The 23,304-nt window shown below is 37.1% G+C and overlaps 1 protein-coding gene across 3 annotated transcripts in view; it reads right to left on the bottom strand.

Moving 5' to 3' along the window:
* The window catches only part of DGKB (diacylglycerol kinase beta), a gene marked incomplete at its 5' end in the record, with an annotated part of 319,453 nt that overhangs the window by 76,661 nt on the left and 219,488 nt on the right, over nucleotides 1-23,304 (bottom strand). For all 3 annotated transcript variants that reach the window (XM_082045820.1, XM_082045821.1, XM_082045822.1), the window contains one exon: nucleotides 3,912-4,002. In XM_082045820.1, the coding sequence (XP_081901946.1) occupies nucleotides 3,912-4,002 (91 nt within the window). The remainder of the gene's footprint in view (nucleotides 1-3,911; nucleotides 4,003-23,304) is intronic.

Below are 23,304 nucleotides of genomic sequence, written 5' to 3'. Positions count from 1 at the left end.
GGTCACTGGTACTTTTTCCTCTCTGCCTAAACCTTTATCACAGCTTTGAAGAAGAAAAAGAAAGTACAACTCAAAAATAACTGTGCATAAATATTTGTTTATCCTTAAACTTTCTAAGATCACAAAACAGAACTGTATGATAATGCATACTCTGCACGTTTTTAATTCTCCTAAGAAGGCTAACTCTGGAGAGAGAAGAATTTCAACATGAAGGTTTCCATTTCATATTTGCTCTTCAAGAATTAAATTTTAAACCTGTGGATTATATTCATATAGAGAAAGGTTTAAAGTCAAAAGACATATCTGGAAGAGAGTAGGCAGTTGTGGCAACTACTGTAATCAAAAGTGTGACTTTTTAACCACACTTTTCTTACACGAAAAAGGCATGGGTCTTCAATGTTATTTTGCAAGCAAATTTGTGATTTCCCCCCTATATTTCATGTGTATTAAATATCAGGATGATTTATTTTACTAAAAATTCTGCTCATGTGTATGCTCACTTACTGCTATACATTCTAGATAAACAGATATTAATTTCATAATTAAAAGTAATCTTGTGTAAATACCCTGCAGGCCTCAATGAATCAAACACATACTGTGTGTCAGGCCTCCCACTGTCATCAAGTGGAATGTACTGGCTGGATAATTAGATAGTACATATTTTTTAACCTTATTTGCATGCATATTATATCTTTTGCACACTGACAAGCAGCAGTAACAACAAAAGTCAGATTACCACAGGGAATTCCCACAAAGAAGTCTTCATTCCTTATAATTTGCAGCCTAAATTAAAATAATTTGATCTTTGACAAGGATGAAATGTCAAGCAGAAGGGGGTCCTCTACAAGCCACGGCCTGTGGCTTCTGAAATTTGCCTAATTTATGTCAGTCACTTCTTAATACATATTTAAGTATTACACGAGAAAGATGATAAATATGCAATCTGACACCTTTGGTATTTCCCTGCTGTTAATTTATAAAGGTCTGGCGTCCCCCAAACTGACTGGAATTATTTAAATAAAAGAAGAATTGTGAAATAGAATGGCGCAGGGTCTGGCTTCCATTTTCACTCAATATTGAACACAGCAGGTAGTACAGTAAGACAATTATTTGACGAGGCCTCAGAATCCCACAGTGATGGGGAACTTTCTGAATTAGTAAAGGAGGATTTCTTTTGTTCATACACAGACAAGAAGTTTTCACTACAGGTAGCTCTGCGTTGTCCTAACACATTCATACACTACAACAAAACACAGATGTGTTCTGCTCCTTCTTCTTTTTTCATTTCAAATAATGCAATGATGCTGCTAAAAATAAAAGCATACTTTTAAAATATGGAGCAAGCCTATCTAGATTAGAAATAAACACTAGCACTTCTATTTCTTTTTGCCTTTTTTCCTGGCCTCAGTCCCTTTTCAGGCATTATCTTTTATACTTCATGCATTAGATGAAAATTTTTCCGATCAGCTCGAAGTTGAGAACATATCCATGCCTGAAAACAGCTAAGACTAAGGCTTTGCTCTGTAACCAAGTTCAATATCATGCAAGACCATGTGATAATTTAAACTCCTTTCCCTCACCCATTAATACCAGATGGTATAGGAGGATGTTTCTGGTCCCACAATGCATGTACAGTGCTGTAGGTATGGACTGTGCCATCTCCACTTACACCGCAACCATGCCTACTCTCATTAAATACCCTTCACACATCTTCCTTTTTTTCTGAAGTGGAAACGACGTCTAAGTGCTCTGAACAGTAGTCTTAAGCCTCATTTACTGAAACATTATAATTATTAAAAATAAATCCTTAATTTTATCCTTTTTTTTCCCCTTTAGAACTTACATTCCTCTCCTTCTTGGATGCCAAATTGGAAATAAAAACATATCTTATTCTGCATCTCACACAGGAGAAAATATACAGAACATGAGAGACATTAATGTATATCAGGAAAACCAACTTAATTAGGTTAGAAATCAAATATAGGGTTTGCCCACAGAATGTTTGATTGCTGTCTCCCAGCTGAGAGATACTGATCCTTAATCTTCATGGGCTTTGTTCATTCAAAATTTGGCTGTAGAGTAAATGCATTCTTTGCGCATTTTATTCAGAGTGAAATATAGTATCATACACCAAGCTCTCTCATTTACAGCCCCAAGCAAGGGGCAGCAGGTTAAAAATCAGATGAAAACAGTGCTACTCCCAAGTGTTTAGAACATACAAACAAGAAACATTAGACACAAGCAGATTGTCAAGCATTGTTCATTTAAAAGTACTTTACTTGTGAATAAATCTGTAAATACCTCCTAGCACTTCTTGAGTTAACATTTTGGAAACTATTTCCCCTATTATCTTTATTCCTAATTATAGGACCAATGATAATGACCAGGACAGATGAAGAGAATATTAACAAACATGTCTCATATACTGGCAACATAATACTTCATTGGTAATAACAGTGTTATTGATGTGAATTGGTAATAATTATACAAGTGGCATCAGCAGCATCACAAACTTGTATGTATACCTGTTTTCTTTGGGATGTTAACATTTCATCATCCTTTCAACGGTTACAATTAGATGGTTTAAGATCTTTACATCTTACGGGCTCTGTAAGATTTTTGCTGGATAGAAGTATTTTCTTGGGAAAGCCTGCTCTTAAATTTTTATTCGATCAAAAGGTGCATTTAAGTTGCAGTATACTCAGAACAAATCAGGCAAGCATTTCTTCCAATAACTAATCAAATATTTTTCAGGTTACATGTACTTAAACCCAAATGCATGAAGCACTGTCTTGGGAAGCAAGACTTTGTTTGGCTGGTTTGCTTTTCCCAGGGTTTTTGGTTGGTTGATTGGTGTTGCCTTGTGCCTTGTTGTGCTTTTTTTTTTTTTCCCATTTTTAATCTAACATGTATGGAGCATGTTTCTACTTTAAAGAGAAACATAATAGCAAAACAGGCAAGTCTGGCACAACAGGTCTTAAAGTTCCAGTCTCGGCATTCTTTGTTACTGTTCTACTACCAGATCCATGATCCTGTCAGATCATTTCAGACTTTGCCTTTCAGGGGGCTTTGGCCAGACTTTCATTGCTCTCACCATACCTCTCCGAGTGCCTCATGCTACTACAAGAATACTCCATTGACGTGTGCGATTTCTCATTACTATTGGAAAGGAAATACACCATAATCCATAAATGGTTTCATTATTTAAATTAAATTCTCAGGGTTGTATCTTCACTCATTTCACATCTTTCATTTACTTACTTATAAATATCAGCCTTGCAAACAGTTTATGTAATGTAGGCACTTATTCTATCATCAGCCACCCAAGTAGTGGTGACACATTATTTTAAATTCCTATTTTGTCTGTAACTATCCTGTGTCTTTTCAGTTAGTGTTCAATGTATAATGGAAAAATGAACCCTTGTGCAGAGAGAAAAGCTATTTAATGAAGGGGAATGATTCCAAAAAGTAGATATTCTTTAACCTTTATTCAGGAAAGTAAGTACAATTTTAGGGAATTGAGTTTTAAAGGTTATAAAAACTTGGGACCTAGAAATAATAAGATTTTTTTTTTTTATTTTATTTTAATCCTGCAGCAGCTCTCACTCCCTCCGACAGTCTTTCATTTTTCCATCTGACCTAGCCACACTCCCTATTGATTTCTAATGTTATATTTCACCTCTTGACCTCGTCTACTGTATTAAGACTTCACTAATCATCAAACTGAACTTTGTTCCAGTGTGCAGGGCCAGACTACAAATAGACACGATAAAAATAATATTTTGGAATATAGGGTCGAAAGGATGTGCACTGCTTTGCCTTGTTGGATTCAGGCACTCTGCACCCTTGCTCCCTGCATTTCAGTCAAACTAGTGACATTTCACAAGTAAAGGCAACAATTAGTTTCTTACTTCTATTTCTACAGATTCATGCAGCTTCTTACAGGTGGCTGAGAAAGTTTCCGAAGTGCCAAATTCAAAATACCAAAATTTGTTCTTCATTCTGAAACAAGAAAAAAGGAAAAGAAAAAAGAAAGATCTTATTCACTATCAATATGTGACAAAAGTGATCATCCTGTCTTCCATTATAAGTAATGGCAAAGGCTTGGGAACATGTGACATCCCATTTGAAATAGATGAGCTCATAATTTTCAAAGCTTAAATGTTGGTGTCAAGTTGTATGATATCCCCTAAAGGGATAACAGGAATGTGTTGAACTGACAGGTTCAAATGTACCTTTGACTTTTCTTTTTCAGTGACTATCAGAATATTTTTTGTCACTTAACCAGTGACATGCCTCAGAAAAATGTATCAATTTTATTTCATGTCTTACACCTACTATATGATTTCTGATTCATGGTTAAAATCTCTATTCTGCAGAGTACTAGAATGTGCAGGGCACTCCCATCATGAAGAGGCAAGACAAAAGTGTAGCTTGCCTTAAGTTCTGTAAAGGTAAATACTTATTGTTCATTTGAAGAAAATGAAAATTTCAGATCAAACAATCTTTAAATATTTTGCAGTAGGAGAGCTGTGTTACCCAGTAATTAACTCGTAGACGCATTTTAAATGACTGATGGAACCTGCATTCTGAAGTTCATTAACAGATTCTACAGAAAAATAAAACTGGATATAAATGCTAGCAAATTGCTTAGTTTATAATGACAGCAGGCAGAGATTACAGTTTTTTCTTCTTAAATACATAAAGACTGTACTTCTGTTTCACCAGATTTATTGCATACTGTTAAATACAATCAGGACACCAGCAGTACCATTTCAAGTAAGTATATGCAGTTTTGTTTAACTCTCATGAGTAATTATTATTCTGTAACAAAACAAGAAGCTAAACTAGAAAAAAAAAAAAAAAAGACACTGAATTAGAATTCATTATTCACACTTAGGAATCAGATATGAACACAGTTCATCCACTTGGATAAACTGTTCTCTGACACAGACACAGCACGATGTGCTTGGAACTTGAAAATGACTGAGTTTTATGAGCTAGAAGTGAAGAGTGAAATGCAGATGTAGATGACTGTCAAAAATGCCAGCAAAAGTACAAATCCTACTCTCGATACTTATTTTAAATTACACATAGAAGTGTACTTAGTGGCTCTTAAAGTCCACTTAACAGCTCTTGAAGTCACAAAGGGAGAAGGGGTATTACAGTACTGGCCATTCCCAGAAACCTGCTGGCCCAAGCCAACAATTCCTTGTGCAGTACCAGAGCTGCACATGGATGCAGCTCGCACAGAGTGGAGAACAGAATAATAATAATAATAATACTAGGCGGGAACAAGAAGAGAGAAACTGACACATTTCTGTAGAAAAAGGTACAGGCATTTCCAAAGGGCTTTGCACAGAAAATCTGAAAACGCTTGGAACCTGGTTTTGAGAACCTCCTTAGGGATAAATGGCATATTCTCAAAGAGCTCCAACAACCCACCGGTTCAGACCAGATTCAGTTTCCAGACTCGATGAGTCTTTGACTGAAAGTGATCTGACCTACGTTCCTTCCACACCTGCAGATTAGTCAGCACACTGACATGCTGGCCTGGGATCGACTGCTCTATTTATGCAAACATATATCAAGAAATGTGTAGTATTTTCATTTCCAAACAAGTGTGAACAAAATACTGAATTCCTGTTGGGTCCCTTTACAAAATCTGGGTGCAACTATATTCCTGCTACTTTCTACACAGAGAAGCCGAATAACAAAACAATTAAAAAACCTGATGTACATATGCAGAAAAATGCTTCATCATTTCTTTTGATCTTATTATTAAGATCAACAAGCCTTTGTGTCTTCTCCTTTAATGGCCTTTCCTCTTGCTGCTCTGTTATTTTTACCTCAAATGAAGCATCTTTTCTTTTTCTTTATTGAAAAGCCTGCTTTAAATTGACTTCTTAGCATCGTATATAATAAAATCTTTGACTTGCACAAAGATAAAATAGACAGATATATTTTAGAGTAATTCAGTATATTGCGTTAAATTCACATATTTTGAGTTCAGCAAAACAAAACTCAGCATTGTCAGTGCACTCAAATTTTACTAGAAAATTTAGATCCATGAATCAAAACCTTGTACCATTACACAGTAGAAGATTAAGTACATTTATCAGGTGAGGTTTTGATAGTAGATATATTTCTAGTCATTGCAAAAAACCCTATAAGATTCTATCAGCCCAAAAACAGTAGTCTCGTGAATGTGTCCTCCTTTCTCTAGTAGACTATACATCTGTTTTTAAGGGTCGAAAGACCAACTACTTGACAGCTTTTCCAGTACAAAGATAGATGTAGATATAAATAACTTTATTCTTATTTTTCAAAAGGATTTACCAACTCCCTTTATCAGCCATGAGATACATTAGGTTGTATGTTTTTTGTTCAAATGCAATATATTTTTATTGAACAGAAAATAGCATTAGATCCTTTCTTGCATGTACGAACCAGAGCAAAATGTAAAGAAATAAAGATTAATTATACTAAACTTTCCATAAGCAAGATCTGTCTTCCCATTATAACAGATATTCTAATTTTTCTAATAATAAAAAAATATCAAAATTCATATCTTCCACTTGCATTCCTCATTCAAACAGGTGACGCTTATCTGCTTACGAAGACAGCAGTAGTAGAAGAGTCTGTTTAGAAGATAAATGAACTACCCTCATGACCATTCTGATTCCTTTCACAATACTGTAAGTAAATTTTAGACCAGTAAACAAATATATATTTAATGACAATTTTGTGGTATTGAAACTGTAAGAAACTGAATCACAGGCTGCTATCATGTCTATTTTTTTTCTCTCTCCTAGAGGAGCTGATGATTCAGACTTGTTCCAATTTTTAATAAGAGATGACCAAAATAAAGATGAAGTCTGTTTCAGTAAAAGAGCGCTATACAGTAGCACTTTTCTCTACAACACTGGTTTTGTTGGTATAGGAAAGGGAATAGCTTATTTTTCAGGGAAGCATTTTTGCATATGCTTCAAAGTGCATAGCTAAACTCTTAAGCAACTTTGTGCTTGAAAATACAATATAAATAAAACATCAATCATGATTGAAGGCTGACCTAAACAGGGATGAAGCAAATTGTCAGGACAGTATGGGAAGGTTAATACTGCCATTGCTGACAGTGTCTCTATACTGTGCATAAATATCAGACTTAGAAACTTGGATATGCTTAGAAAAGTTCAGGCTAATATTTGGTAATCAAGGCAAAATGATCAAAATAGTCTGTGATACGGGTTTGCTCCATTATCAGTTAATCAGAAACCCCCCTACTGCTAAAACTATTTTATATAACCTTTCTGATTAAGCAATTACAAGGCATGTCACTGAAAAATTGTCCTGTATCTAAATATGGAAATAGAAAATACTTTATTCTACACCTGAAGAGCATCTATACTTCATTGCAGTATGAAAACTCTGTCATAACGTGCATAACAATAGACTAGCTGTAGGTTGCTAATAAAAGGTCACAACAATAAAACAGGAGCATCTTTAAACATAAGAAACAAATTTATCCTGGTGTTAAGGCTATACAGTTGAAACAAGAGCTTATGCTACATTTTAAAGTTTGTCACACTTTCTGTTACATTCTATTTACGCTTCCTATATTTACTATTTCTATTTATTATATTTATTTCCACTTTAATTATGCAGTGTCAAGCTACAATGACTTGAGCTAAAAATTTCTACATCATGAAATTCCTGACTGTAATTTTTATAAAGTTTCAGCTGAAATACTTTGACGATTTTTGAAAATGACTGGATAAAAAAAAAGTATATTTGCTTGTATCAAGTGTGTTTGATAACATACACTTTGAACTGTTTTAATGCAGCTACACTTTCAGAGTAGAAATTTTAAATTTAGCACAAGGATGGCCTTGCATCAAGAATATGCTTCTGGCCATCTGCATGAAAATACATACAGAATTTAACCATATTATGACCATTTGGCAACACATTCTGGAAAAGCTTTATTTTCAATATTCTCATATGGCAGAAAAAGAACAAATTTTTGTCTCTAGTTCTGTCATCTGTCATCTTTTAACCCATACAAAGTATAAGGATTTTTACCCATGAAACTACTAGAATGCTAAATTCTACAAGAAATCTATGCAAGAACATCTGCTCATGGACAAGCAGCACTTGGCTTCCTCCATAAACTATACTGTTCCCCCAAACACAATTCTTAAGCACTGCTTTCTGAAAACATTTCTTTTAAAGCTATTCCAATTTTGCTGTAGAAATACTGTTTGTCAGTGAGCGTCAAGAGTTGGTCTCAGTCTATATCATAAACTCATATGGTTTGCAGCATGAAGCTCTCATTCTAAGAGTATAATTTATAAATAACAGTGTATAGAATGTAATGAAGTTTAAAAACCCACAAAGACATGGGTAAAAAAACAAAAAAGAGTAGGAAAGAAGCCACATAGAGTGGATGCTCATTATCTCATTCACCACCGTTCCAGGAGGTGCTCAGAGCCACAGATCCAGTGTAAGTATTTAAATGCAACAGGTCTCACTGGGTCTCTTTTCCCCCTTGTTGATTCTTCTGCCCTCAGTTCCATGGAAATCTGGAACAGCATGTGGAATAAAAAATAACCAGAGAAGTGTGCAGAAATGGAGGTGTGAGACAGAGCTGTATGTCCACAGAGGAGAAACTGTGAAGAGTGCAAGGGCAGACAAACATATGTGAAAAAAATGAGGGGATCATTGTAAGGGAAAATAGATGAATCAAGAAAAAGAAGAATGAGAAAAAGATAGGAATCTAATTTCAAAATGCATTGAAGTTCTGCAATGCTGAAAGATGAATGATGATAAAACAGAGAAGGGAAGAAAAAGAAAATAATCCAAAAGGAGACTCAAGTAAAAACACCTATTTCTGGAGTCTGAAAATACAGATAATAAGGTCTAAAAATGAAACTGGGAGTAGAGGAAACACCATACTGGGCAAAAAGCTGAACATCTGTTCCAATATTCCGTCACTAACAGCGTTAGTAGCAGAGACTTTGGAGAACACTGTAAAATTCCATGTAGTATACAGCTGGGAATAATCTAGCCTTAGCCAAGGTTTATTATTATTTATGATTTTATCAAATAGAAAGAGGGTATGCTTAGAATAGACATAAGGAAGAATGTTTTTACGATGGGTGTGATGAGACACTGGAACATGGTACCCAGAGAAGCTGTGGATGCCCCATCATTGGAAGTGTTCAGAGCTGGGTTGGATGGGGCTTTGAGCAACACGGTCTAGTAAAAGATGTCTCGGCACAAGGCAGAGGGGTTGGACCAGATGATCTTTACAGGTCCCTTCCAACTCAAACAATTTTATGATGCTATGATTTTATTGTAGACAGTTTGACAGTTTATAGTATGAAGCAATATGAAAAATAAAATAAAGCCAAATTCATGGGAATAAATTGCTCCTTTTAAAGAGAAAAAACAAAACAAACAAAACCCCCCAAACTTGTTTATGTTAATCCATGGCTGTGTCCTACTTTATTTGAGTTTGGAATTTCATATTGCATTTAAAAAAACACCAATATAGAAGCCCCAGTGCTCATCATCAATGTGTGGGAAAATAAAAAGTCTTCAGTGAGGAAAAACTGAAGCAGAAGCAGCTATGGCAGTCTGCTCCTGCAATTGGGAATAATGGCGCTCGGAACCTCTACCATCTGATTTTTCTCAGGTCATGGAAAAGTTTTCAAGGTGTGTCTGAACTTGCTGCTTTTGGTTTACTGAGCCCCAGCCAGTGAGGCATATACACAGGAGCAAGTGAAGTAAAGTTTACAACAGATTGTATGTCATTGTGATCGTACATCTCATTTCTGGTAATAAAGTGTGCTGATACATTGGATTTTAATTAATTAAATACTAAATATCTGATGCATTAAATAAAACTGAAAAATATTTTAATGCTTTGTACAATTCAATATAAAGAATATCCTTACCAAGTCCTATCCCTCTCACAGAAGTTTTCAAGAGAAAACATTTTCCATCTTTTCTCACTGTTCATAAATCTATTATCTAGGTAATTTTATACTTAGGTAAAAATGATTTCATTGCAGCACATAATATATATTAATAAGAATGTATGACTTTTTCTAATGTTCTTCTTTTCTTTCCACTTCTGTCTTAACAATCATATAATTCCTGTTCTGCTTTATAATGAATCATACGCAAAGGTAAGGAAATAGGCAGTGGAGATGCACATCCATAAGAGATTTATGTGTGACTGGCATGATTTTAATAGAGACATCTTTGTCAATTTTTTCTTTTCCCATTACCAACTGTACTTATGTCAAGTCCAAGTGTTAATCTCTTATGGCACATAGCATAAGCAAAGATTGCACAGATAAGGGCAGAAAAGTTAGAATCCTGAAAGAACAGTTCTAGTTTTACACAATAAATAAAATTTTCACCTTATCATATAATGATAGCACCCACAGTTACAAAGCTAAGCCATAAAAACATACCGTTAAGCAATACTGTGAGATTGTCTCTTCCTGACAACAATTCTCCTGCTGCAAAGCTGCATTTGACTCCATTTTCTCTCCTGTTTTACAGCCCAGTTTTGCAGCTTGCACTTCTGTGGGCAGCTGTCTGCAGCTTCTGCTGTCCACCTGTCCATGCTACTTCTCCAGCTCTCTGCCCAACTTTCTCCAAACCTTCTGCAGTTCATTCCAGCTGTAACTACCATTCTCCCCCCTTGCCTGTTCGGTTCTACTGCCTTCACCTGTGCTCTCACATCCGTCCTAGAACCCACTCCTGGGCACCTTGTTCACTCTGACCACTTTCAGTAATAAACGCAAACCATGAAGAGTTGCAAAAGGGCCTCGCAGTACTGAGTGACTGGGGTGCAAAAATTTACATTTATCCACATCAAACATCATCTAAGGTGATACACAAAGGAAAAAGAAAAATAATCCTAATTTCACAGGGACCTTCTCAGGGACAAGGTCTTTGGCTTACAATAAATAGCAGTGTTGGATTGGTGCTCAATAGCATTTGCATGAATTGTGTTGTGATGCGCTGAATACTATTTCAACTTCCCCAAAGGCAAGTAGGGGGAAGAAATAAGGGGGGGAAAAAAAAGAGAGAGAAAAAAAGAGAGAGTATAATAGAACTGGAAAAAGTATGGAGAAAGAAAACAGGGACAATCAAGATATTGAACACTTTTTTAATTCTTCAGCCTTGAAAGGTGACAAATGAGAGAGGTATAACAGTTCTCTAAAATCAGGTATGCCATGGGGAGGATGAATATGGTGTGATTAGTCACCATCTCTCCCAAGAAAAAGCTAGGACAGATGAGAAGGACCAAGAATGCAGTGGATACAACAAACAAAAGGTTTATTTGCACAGCACACAATTAAGATGTTCAATTCCTTGCAACAGGATGCTCTAGTTTTCATTGGTTCAAACATGGTTGGAAGGATTAATTGAAGAAATAGCCACTGAAGCCCACATAACAAAAGCACCGCAAATATGGAAATATATTACGTGTTTACTGTTCTTCTCACTCATTGGCACTGGAGAAAGAGCAGCTGGCTAGACTGACCTTATGGCTGACATCAGATGAGTATTTTTGTCTTCTTATGTTTGTGGTCCCAACTGCATTTCCTGTTTTTTCTTACTATCTTTACAGAATAACCTATTTCTCCTCAATCAATGTCTCACCACTCCTTACCACTTTGTATCACAGGATCCAACTGTATATTTGGATTGAAATATTTGTACAGAGAGTCCAGGTATGAGTACCAGTCAGTTCATGCACTGCAGACAGGTACTGATGTTCCTGCAAATCATCCAGTATCTGTATATTTGAAGACAAGAGGTGCAACAAATTCACTGGAGGTCTGTGCACTGTTTCTTGGTTTTGTTTGGCTACTCATCAGAAAGTAATTTGTCTACGTTTTTGAGAGAAATAGTAGCCAGATTGGAAGCGTTCCCTCTGCTAGAGCTACCAGAAAAAAAAACATGAGCAAAACCAGGATGATAGTTATATCCATAACCCATATCCTTCACTAATTAGCTATGAAACCTGTTCTCATTGGATTAACTATGATGCCTTTCTCATATAGCCTCCTCACACTACAGAGTCTGGCAGAGAGAAGCCTACTACTAACATCTATGCAGAGGAGAATCTTATCCTAAAATACAAATAAAAATGCCCATACTGAAATATGAATACCAAACTCTAATAATTTTAAGAGCCTCAGGGTACACACTAGGTGCTAAAATGCAGGAGGAACTCGATGACTTTAAAGCTGTGCCTCAGGCTGCATGTGTTGTGTGCCAACAGGCAACAGGATGTTCATGAGAAAAAAAGATAACGTATTTTTCCCAGAGTTATAGAAAAGTGGTACACTCCACTGAGACAAATTACAGGAGTTTAACCTGTTGCACCTGGTATAAAAACCAGCTATTATAAAGCAGTGTAATACCTGACTGATACAGTTTACAAGATATTCCTCCATGTAAGAAGGTACTGTTTCTCATCAGTGATAGAAATAACTGCTTTAAATAAGGAATTCTGACACTTGCTTTTCAATATATTACAACAACTGTTATTAGTAGGACCAAAAACCCACACAGTTTAGTTTCTCAAAGCCTTTACTTAAAAAGTGTCTTCATTATATCTGTGATTTTATCTGTCATTTTTCTCCACTAAACGAACACTTCTGTAACACTTCTTAAATCCTTTATGTCCGTTCCCCATCATGAAGATTTCTGCTCTTAACATTTCACTTATTTTTATCTTCATATTTTCACTCAGTTTCTTTCCCAAATTCCCCAGTCTTGGGAGCAGATGCTGAGGCACCAATGACTCATTAATCTGAAGAGGTTTTTTATCATGAACAAAAATAAAGTCTATAAATGGTTCCACATTTACCAGCCTTGGTCGTACTAGAGAACCAAGAAAGCTTTGTTAAAAAAAACACCCCTACTATCTCAGAGCAAGGTCATGGACCTTCACATTTCATCTTTAAATTATGCCAGATGAATAAAACAATTTTCCTTCCCCTTGCCCACTAATATGGATATGTAAAAGCAGATATGACACTGAGTAGTACTTATATTAATGAGACCATTGTTAAGGCCGTTCAGAGGTTCAGGGACAAGTTTGCAAGGAGCAACTCCTCATTGGCTGCTTCTTATGCACAACTGTAGCTCTGTTTTAGGAAACAAACAAACGAACAAAAATAAACCTGTTTTGTTTCCCTGTAATGCAGGTGATTATATGTAATTAAATAATCTTTTTCTCTACTCAATATTTTAACTCCCACTGAAAAACTGAAGTATCTCAATACTGCTATTCAATTCTTGCCAAAAGATCCTTCCATTCCCTTAAAATACTTGAAACACTATGCTTTATATCATTCCCAAGTAGGACACAATGAGGAAACTAAGGAGAGAAAAAGTAAGCAATCAAATTCTGCAAGGGAAACAATGAGCAGCTCTTTTGAGAACACACAGGAGAAACATCAGACTCTGTGTAGGAGAAAATCTTTGACAAAATCTTTTCTCCTTAGGATCCCTCCAGAAATATTTAATCCTGTCAGGACTGGGGCAGGATTAAACATCTCTTCCTGACTGGGATTCACTGGACTTTTAATATTTTATTTTATTTTATTTTATTTTAATTTTATTATTTTTTACTGAAAGAGCAGATTTCATTTATAATGAGATGCCTGCCTGAGATTCAGCTTAACTCCATATTTAGCCATGTCAGTGCCCTTGTCCACCTGTGAACTAGACAGGTACTGGCATCTACTCAATGGAACTGAAGGTGTGATTCACCAGACTTCAGTAAGCAGAACTGCTCTCTAGGCTTCATGGACGGAAGTTACTGGCTCTCTGCCTTCAGAAGCCTACATTGAGGTGTCTAATCTCAAACTGAAAACCTGTCTTGTTTCAAAACACTTACATCCCCTTAACCCTTACAAGATAAATGAAGTCTCATTATTCCTCATTTTACTTGCTAAAAGATAATGTCAATCCATACCGTTAAAAGTACTTAGGTGGGACAAGGTCTCCAAGCATCGTTACACCTAAGGCTTTTAGTGACTTACCACAGAAGAACCCAGCAATGGAACCCAGTCCACCTGTGTTCCCTGTAGCACCTTAAATACAAAAGGCAACATAACCCATCCCTCCTCTTTAGTCTTCCAGGAATTTTTTAAATAGGCATATAACCTATCTTTCTCTCCAGGAAATGCACGGACATTGTGCTACCTCCTTTTCTACAGCAGGGTTCCAGCCCAGCATAACATTCAGGAGAGAACAGGCCGGTGAAACACGTGGGCCAAGCTTGTGAAACAAAAGTTCATAGTTATTAAATAACAGTACATTTATTTCTATTTTGTAGGGTAGGATGGGATGAGTTTTGTTCTTAAAAGGCCACCGATTTTTTAGAAACCTGAAAAATCTTACAATTAATGCTATATTTGTGAGTCTATATTTTTAGGCAATGTTTTTTTCCCCTGAAAACCGAACAGAGTCATCAGCTGTGGTTAAAAATGCTGTTCTGCAAATGTGCAGAGACTTCAAAATGCATTTTTAGTGTAGCAGAAGGTCTTTACTTAGTAGAGATCAGGACTTAACATTGAAAATGCACATGGTAGCTGTATAAATAATAAATTCTACTACTATAACTACTTACCACCTTACCCTTCAAAATACAAATCTAGAAAACTTTCTACCCAGAACAGCACCTAAAAGGATGAGGCAGGCTGGAGACAGAGGGTACAACTGAGAACACTCTAGTGGTTTTGCTCCCCTGTACAAATCTATGTGACCAAGACTCATTCTGCCAAAAATCTTGTTGGATTATCAGCAAATAACTACTGTGCACCCCGCACGTCATTTGTTTCATTTGTTAGAATGCTGTAGTAAGAACACTTATTTTTTAATCCCTATGGCCCACTACAATTTAAAGTACATGCAATCAATAAATAAATTGATATATTTTAAAAGAATACTTAAAATAAATCTATAAAATGGTTCTCTATATGCCTTCTACAGAATGTGCCGGTGATTATATACATTTTAGTTAGGGGAAGTCTATAGATATAGACCCTTTTCACAGGGTTATACCCAAAGATCACAAGAAATCTTCTTTCTAATTTTTGGATAATTATACGCTACAGGAATTGCTGAGGAATCAACCTTTATGGGTGATAACTCCAACCTAGCAAGTAAGCCTAGTAATTAGACCTGCGCCTAAATTATATTTGTCTTGTTCTGTGCCTTCGGTTTTTCTTCTTATACTACAGCTCCATATTGCATTTCTAATGATTACTCACCCCGGCTTTTTAAAATCTCTCACAGCTCCATGCTACCAGCTGTTGTTTTCTTTCCTAACACACTTCACTTGTAAGGAAAAAGAAAAAACCAACAACCAAAAAACTCCATAGTTTAAGATTTCTTTGAACCTCATCCTTACACATTGCTTTTCAGCTCTTGAGACAAATGGAAGCCATCATTCTTTGCTTTAAAATCAGCAATACTTTAGGACTTAAACTTGATAAGGAAATCAAACATGGTCAATGAGGATACTGTCATTTGGAGGCATTGATCTGATTTCTTCAAATTTGCAGGATTCCAAAGACTGTTTGACTTGAAAACTGCATCCGTTTAACTGGTTTTCTAAACTTAAACAAGCAAGTACATATTGTTTGGTGTATGCCATTAAACTAAGAAATGGAAATCAAAGGAGCTACTCATATATACAGATAAAATGAAGCACTTCAATGATTGCAGAATTGGGACTCTACTTCAATATAAAACTTCATAATTTTAGGTTAATAATTTTCTAACTGATCTAAACTAAGCCAAACTAAGCCACTCTAAATGACAGTTAAGATACATCTTTTCTATCATATGTTCCAGTGCAATTAAGAAAATTTTAAAAGTAACAACAACAAGGCAAAACAAACAGACAAGACTCATATTAAACTGGCACAATTTTTTTTTTTTTTTAAATCTAGACATCTTATTTGACATACCAAAAACATCAACTACACATCTTTTGTTAACATGCATTCATAGCTTTTTCTGAACTGTGAACACAATACTAAGGAAATACAAATTATCAGCACATGAAATGCTGCTTCACTGGGCTTGCTGTAGTTACATGACAACTGCAGTTAACACTTCCACTGACATTTGTACTTGCATAAAGCTGTATTTAGCTTGACTTTCTTTCAAAAAAACCAAATCTTGAGATATATTAGAGTATATAAGCCTAGCATCTAAAGCAGGTTTTCCAAATGTATTGTGCCATAAACTTTTTAGGGTGAAGAAAAATAATAAAAAATATAAAATATAGTTCTACAATATTACATCTAAGAAAAGGCAAGTGAACTTTTCCAAATCTTGCCAAACAAAAAAGCTCAGAGAAATCATGTAAGAAAAAGTCTGTAAAATTTTCTGCATGGGACTTCAAACCAGCATATACTAAATTCCAAAGTAAAAGCTTAGCATGATGACTACAAAGATATGCTTAAAAAATATAGAGTGTAAGAAACTTTTTCAGCTTTTCAACAGAGAACACACAGTAATTCATAATTTTTAATTTTAATGTTGAGTGAAGAACTAGGATGAAGTATACGCTGAAATTCTCAGCTTTTCTGTAGTTCCTCTGCATCAGTCTACAAGTACAAAGGGGCAGTAAAAATGACTATCATTGCACCATATATAACAATATCCTAATGACTCTTACCTCACAGCAATACAACTTTGTTGTTGTTTAGGGGCTTGGCCAGAAAAAGGGAAGATACTGGGATATTCCTTCTTCCTGTCAGTTCTCAGCTATGTAGCATGGTGATGAGGCTGAATCAAGTGTATCCATGTAGGTTTAATGGTTTAGCTGGTAGGAGAGGTGGCATAACACACGTAGGACTTGAATCACAACTTTAAGATTGAAGGGTCCCATATTTATACATCCTTGTACGAGCCCTAGAGCTGACTGCAATTAGAATTTTCAGGCAACAGGTACATGTTTCTGTGTTAAGATATAAGCTGCACATTAACCAAGTAAACCTCCCTTCAGGGAAGGGGATGGAGAGGAAGGAAAAAGCCAAGCCTGTTTAGTGAAAATATCACCGTTTTCAGTGGACAACAGAGGCTATTATACTATGTTAAGGCAGAACTAATGCTTTCTGAAAAAAGGTTGTATCTTTGCAAGTGGGCTTCAAAAAAATGTTCCTGAAGAATTTTGTTAAGTAGTAATTATAATCTATGTGTTTGTAATTATTATAAAATTACGGCTTTACCTTTGTGTAGGATTATTAACATACCAGCTCCCCTTTTGTAAGTTCAACTAAGCAACGAGAACATGCAAAATCATTTTTTCCTTTGATTTCAGTAACCCATCTTTTACATTCACAGCCCTAACATACCTGACAGGCTTTTGTATAAACCTAAGTTTTCCAGACAGGTTACCTCTAGGAAATAATGAACATATTAGATGTTCTTTAGCTGTGTCTCTATATGTAGCAGTATGCTCAGGAGCATTTTTCAAAGTTAATCTAATTTTGAAAATGCTTAATTGCAAAAATCTAAGCCTGCTTCTTCTCTGAGTTGTTCCTTGCAGCTATATATTTGCAGTGAGTATGAAGTATCATGGGCAATTGTCACATGATAAATTACTGTTTTCATCCATCAAATATTAAAGCTGCTCACTACTGACCTTGAGCATCACTTACGCTCCCACAGCCGTGTCCTTTTTCTAAGTCAGCAGGGCACAGCTGGCACAAATTCAGTCAAGCAACCAGATTCATACCTGTTTGCAAAAGTTGAGACTATTAAAAGCGTTGCATCTCATGCATGACAACAGGAGGCTTGACCACTCTTGAGAAAGGTGTCCGACACCTGACTGTTTCTACCAAGGAGTACTACCTGCTCACATTGATTTGCAGCGAAGTATTTCTCAGTAAATATTTCCACTTAGCATTTACTTTCAGGGAACTCATGTAGTGGGAGATATTTACGAGTTGCTTTCAGCTTAAAAATAAATCACCTCTAATTCCTCTAAGCGAAATCAATCAAAAGTCTGTAAAAAATGGACTGGTTGTTTGGTCGATTCTGGCAGAAAAGTAAACAGCACTTCAGCTTTTCTCCACCATTAAGGTCTAAATGGCCTAGAAAGTAAATCAATATCTCCAGTCAGCCTTCTGGCTATTGTTTAGCCAGTAGATATGGATTTTCTCTAGCTTACTGCACTCCTTTGGGACTAACCTGTAATCCTCCGAGAGTAATAATAAGTTCGTTATCTAGTTCAGCTCTCTGTTGTACATTTAAATGGACCACATCCATCAGAAGCACTTGCTAAAGTTAAAGGACAATGACATCCCATTCAACCTATTTCACAGTGAAATACTCACAATACCTGATGGAGACAATTATTCTAAAAGTCTTATTTGTTGTCAGGTTATTAAAAATAAAATACCACAAATGAAGTAAACAGTAAATAAGGATTTTTCTTATATTTAACATTGTTTCTTTGTTAATAAGTTAAATTGTGGTGAAGCTTATTTCTGTCATACATCATGCAATCTTTCATTATTCATATCAATGTTTCAAATATTTCTGGTTAAATACTGTTGCCAAGCAGGCAGCTGTCAGAACCAATCAGTACATTTTTTTCATTCCTGAGCTACCAGATGTTTGCTGAGCTAAAATGATTTTTGCTCCCTCTACCTAGGATTGCATAAGAAAGCTCTCTCATTTTTAAACTCTGAAGTTTTAAAAGGCTGTACTCTTGGATCACAGAATCTGTGCTCTCAGCCAGAGAGAGTTGCAGTCTCTGAGCTGAGCACTCCATGTTATTGTGTACACACCTTTTCCCTGATAAAGGTATTTAGACCATCACAAAATCACAAACAAAACAATATTTCTACAACTGTAGCATCCATTGAACATTTAAAAAAAATACCTAGTAACTATTCTCTAGATACTCTGAGCATTTAAAAAAACTCACCACTTACTACTTACTAGTTATTGTGATTAGATCCATACTGTAAATTATGAACATGAGGACTCCTGTCTGCTGGCAATGTGCTGCATTTTATCTACAGCCTCATACTCGGCCCTCAGAGTGCTACACAAATATACATAAGAGTCACAGCCACAACTGCCACACTGCTATAGGTTATTTTTCTAATTCAGGAATTATTAGGAAGAATGAAAGAGGAAAAGCATGGGGGCTATGGCTTTACTCAGGCAAGTGGTTTGAAGAGCAATAGTTTCTATAATAAGTAACCATTCTTTTTTTCTTTCAGAATTGCCTATCCGGATTGCAACCGCATTTAGGTGAGTGACAATCTTCAAATCAAAAGTAGAGTTGGCAGTGTCCTAAATAAAGAATATGGAATTGATCCTTAAAATGCGTCATCTAAATTCAGATGTTAAGTCTAAACAGCAACGCTGTAGGGAAGGACAAATGGAACTTAATGACAGTGGCAATTCCCAAAGTGAAGCTTTAGTCTCTGGTGAGCTTCTGTTGGTACTGGGGTCACCATTAGGTGACAGCTGGAGAGCACCCAGAGTTCTCTCTGATGTTTTCTTGAACAACTTTGCTTTGCTCCTAAAGGAATTCACTTGGTTTCGTGAAGTTTTTTAGATCACTCCACACAGCACTGTAATGAAAATCAATAGAACTTAAGTTCCTACGTACATGTCACTTTGAAAATATCTATTAACGTTGTGTGAAATAGTGCTTATACACCTTAAAAATGGAGCCTTAAGGTCTTCTGAATGTCACTAATCTTTAGCAAGAATGAGGTCCGGTTAAAAGAGAAGTCAAAGAAATCAAAGCCACAGAATGGAGAATCTAAAAAGCATCATAAAAGGTGTCCTTCCATAATACTCCACAAAAGTGGTTCTTGTTATTTCTCTTTTGGTATGCGAGATGTAACTTAAAAATAAATCTCTACTTTTGCATCGGACTTGGGGCTTCACATCACTGTAAACAGTGATGCAACTGATAATCTAGGAGTGGGTATTTGTTTGATTTTGGTATTCTAATTGTGGGATCCTGTTCCCCTTGTTATGTTTGTTCCCAGGGAACTGTAGTGGCAATGACTTGTGAGACAATTCTGTCACCAGCTCACTGTGCCAACTGATGAGCATTTCTGTTCTTCATTGCTACAACAAATCAACCTACTTGCAGCTTCTGTGCCTTGTAATATCTTCATCTACCAAAAACCCCAATCTTCTACAATTAAATGACATCTCATGCAGATACATGAGCAACGAAGGGCAATGAAGATGATTAAGGGAGTGGAGCATCTCCCTTATGAAGAAAGGCTGAGGGAGCTGGGTCTCTTTAGTTTGGAGGAGACCGAGACTTCTTCTCGGTAAGGGTGACAGAGCACTGGAACAGGCTGCCCAGGGGGGTTGTGGAGTCTCCTTCTCTGAAGACATTCAAAACCCGCCTGGACATGTTCCTGTGCGACGTCACCAAGGCGTTCCTGCTCCAGCAGGGGGATTGGATTAGATGATCTTTTGAGGTCCCCTCCAATCCTAAACATACTGTGATACTTCCTCTCATCATTTGGTAATTTAATCTCTATTTTATAACGAATGCTTAAGGTTCAACTGTTTGGTGGCTTTTTCCCAACTTCTAACAATTTTTGCAGCTTTTTCAGAAAACTTCTCAATTTTCAATGTTCTTTTTAAAGACTGGACACTGGAATTGCATATACCATCACAAGCAATGGTCTCACAAACACCACATAAAGTTTAAAGAATCACCTTCCTACAAATAAGCCTTATTCCCCTACACGTAGAGCCAAAGACCATATCATAGAATCATAGAATAGTTTGGGTTGGAAGGGACCTTCAAAGGTCATGCAGTCTAAACCCCCTGCAATGATCAGGGACATCCTCAATCAGATCAGGTTGCTCAGAGCCCTGTCCAGCCTGGCCTGGAAGGTTTTTAGGGCTGGGGAGTCTACCACCCCTCTGGGTAACATGTTCCAAGTATTTTACCACCCTCATTGTAAAAAAATTTCTTCTTATATCTAGTCTGAATCTATAATTTTTTAGTTCAAAACCATTACTCCTTGTCCTGTCACAACAGGCCCTGCTAAAAAGTCTGTCCCCATCTTTCTTATAGGCTCCTTTTAAGTACTGAAAAGCTGCAATAATGTCTCCCCGGAGCCTCCTCTTCTCCAGAGTGAACAACCCCAACTCTCTCAGCCTGTCCTCATAAGAGAGGTGTTCCATCCCTCTGATCATCTTGGTGACCCTGCTCTGGACCCTCTCCAACAGGTCCATAAATTTCCTGTACTGAGGGCTCCAGAGCTAGACACAGAACTCCAGGTGAAGTCTCACCAGAGCAGATGAGCAGAATCACCTCCCTCGACCTGCTGGCCACACTACTTTTGATGCAGCCCAAGATACAATTTGCCTTCTGGGCCTCAAGTGCACATCGCCGGCTCATGTCCAGTCTTTCATCCACCAGTACCCCAGGTTCTTCTCCGCAGGGCTGCTCTCAATCCCCTTATCCCCCAGGCTGTACTTATACCAGGGGTTGCCCCCACCCAGGTGCAGGACCTTGCACTTGGCCTTGCTGAACCTCATGAGGTTTGCATGGGTCCAACTTCTTGACCTTGTCCAGATCCCTCTGGATGGCATCCTGTCCCTCAGGTGTGTCAACTGCACCACGCAGCTAGATGTCAAACTTGCTGTGGTGCACTCAATCCCACTGTCTATGTCGTCAATGAAGATACTAAACAGTACTGGTCCCAGTACAGACCCTTGATGGACACCACTTGTTACCAGTATCCATCCAGACATTATCCCATTGACCACTCCTCTCTGTGCATGACCATCCAGCCAGTTCCTCATCAACTGAACAGTCCACCCATCCAATCCATGTCTCCCCAATTTAGACAGAAGGATGTTGTGGGAGATCGTGTCAAAGGCTTTACAGAAGTCCAGACAGGAGACATCCATAGGCCTTCCTTTGTCCAGTGATATAGTTACTGCATCGCAGAAGGCCAGTAGGTCGGTCAGGCAGGACTTGCCTTTGGTGAAGCCATGACAGCTATCTCTAATCACCTCCCTGTCTTCCATGTGTCTTAGCATAGAGTCTAGGAGGATCTATGCCATGATCTTCCCAGGCACAGAGGTGAGGCTGACAGGCTGGTAGTTCCCAGTGTCCTCCCTTCTTCTCTTTTTAAAAATGGATGTGATGTTTCTCTTTTTTCAGTCACCAGGGACTTCACCCGACTGCCATGACTTCACAAATAACATGGAGTGTGGCTTGGCAACTACATCAGCCAGTTCCCGAAGGACTCTGGGATGCATCTCATCAGGTCACACAGACTTACGTATGTTCAGGTTCCTTAAGTGGTCACAAACCTGATCGTCACTTACAGTGGGAGAGACTTTGCTCCCCCAGTCCCCATCTTGCAGTTTATCCACTCAGGGAGTGCGGGAAGAGAGCTTGCCACTGAAGACCAAGGCAAAGAAGTCATTGAGTACCTGAGCCTCCTCCTTGTCTGTTGTTACCAGTTTACCAGTCTTGCTCATCGTCGGGGCGGGCGGTGAGTACATTTTCTTTGGCCTTCTTTTTCTGGTTGACATACCTGTAGAAGCTCTTCTTGTTATTCTTTGCATCCGTTGCCAAGTTCAGCTCGAGGTGTACCTTGGCCTTCCTGACCACACCTCTACACAACTGGGCAGTGTCCCCGTACTCTTCCCAGGATACCTGTCCCTGCTGCCACTGCCTGTGCATTCCCTTTCCAGAGTCAGTGTTCTCTAAAATAAACTTCTTCATTCCCCACATCTGATCTACGTTTGTGATTTCTAGATGTTTGACCCTGCATTTAGCTATTTTAGGAACACACATAGACCAATTAATCCAGACAACTGTTACTGACCTTTCTGAATTATTATTTACCACTCTTCCAATTTTTATAAGATGAAACCTTTGCTAGCAATGTTTTCTTACAGCTCTCAGACAAAGACATTATGTTATACTTTAAGAAATAACTACTTAATTCTACATAAATATTTTGGACATAAAAATATATAATAGTAATTATAACTATGGATTAGCCTGTGTAGGCTGTACGCTTTTAGTTTTTATAACACACTTATAAGAAAGTACTAGAAAGATAATATACATCAAATGAGTTCTGGCTTTCATGTAGCATATTATAGGTTCCTTCCAATCAATATATTTTTAATCTCCTGTTGCATTAAAAAATGCTGAAACCTAAATGACATTAAAGAAACTAAAACCTTCAGATATTTCTTTGAAATTATAACTTCTGTGTTCAG

Source organism: Streptopelia decaocto (assembly GCF_964273445.1).
Source record: "Streptopelia decaocto genome assembly, chromosome: 2".
Taxonomy (NCBI): domain Eukaryota; kingdom Metazoa; phylum Chordata; class Aves; order Columbiformes; family Columbidae; genus Streptopelia; species Streptopelia decaocto.
This window is presented reverse-complemented; position numbering and strand designations above follow the sequence as displayed.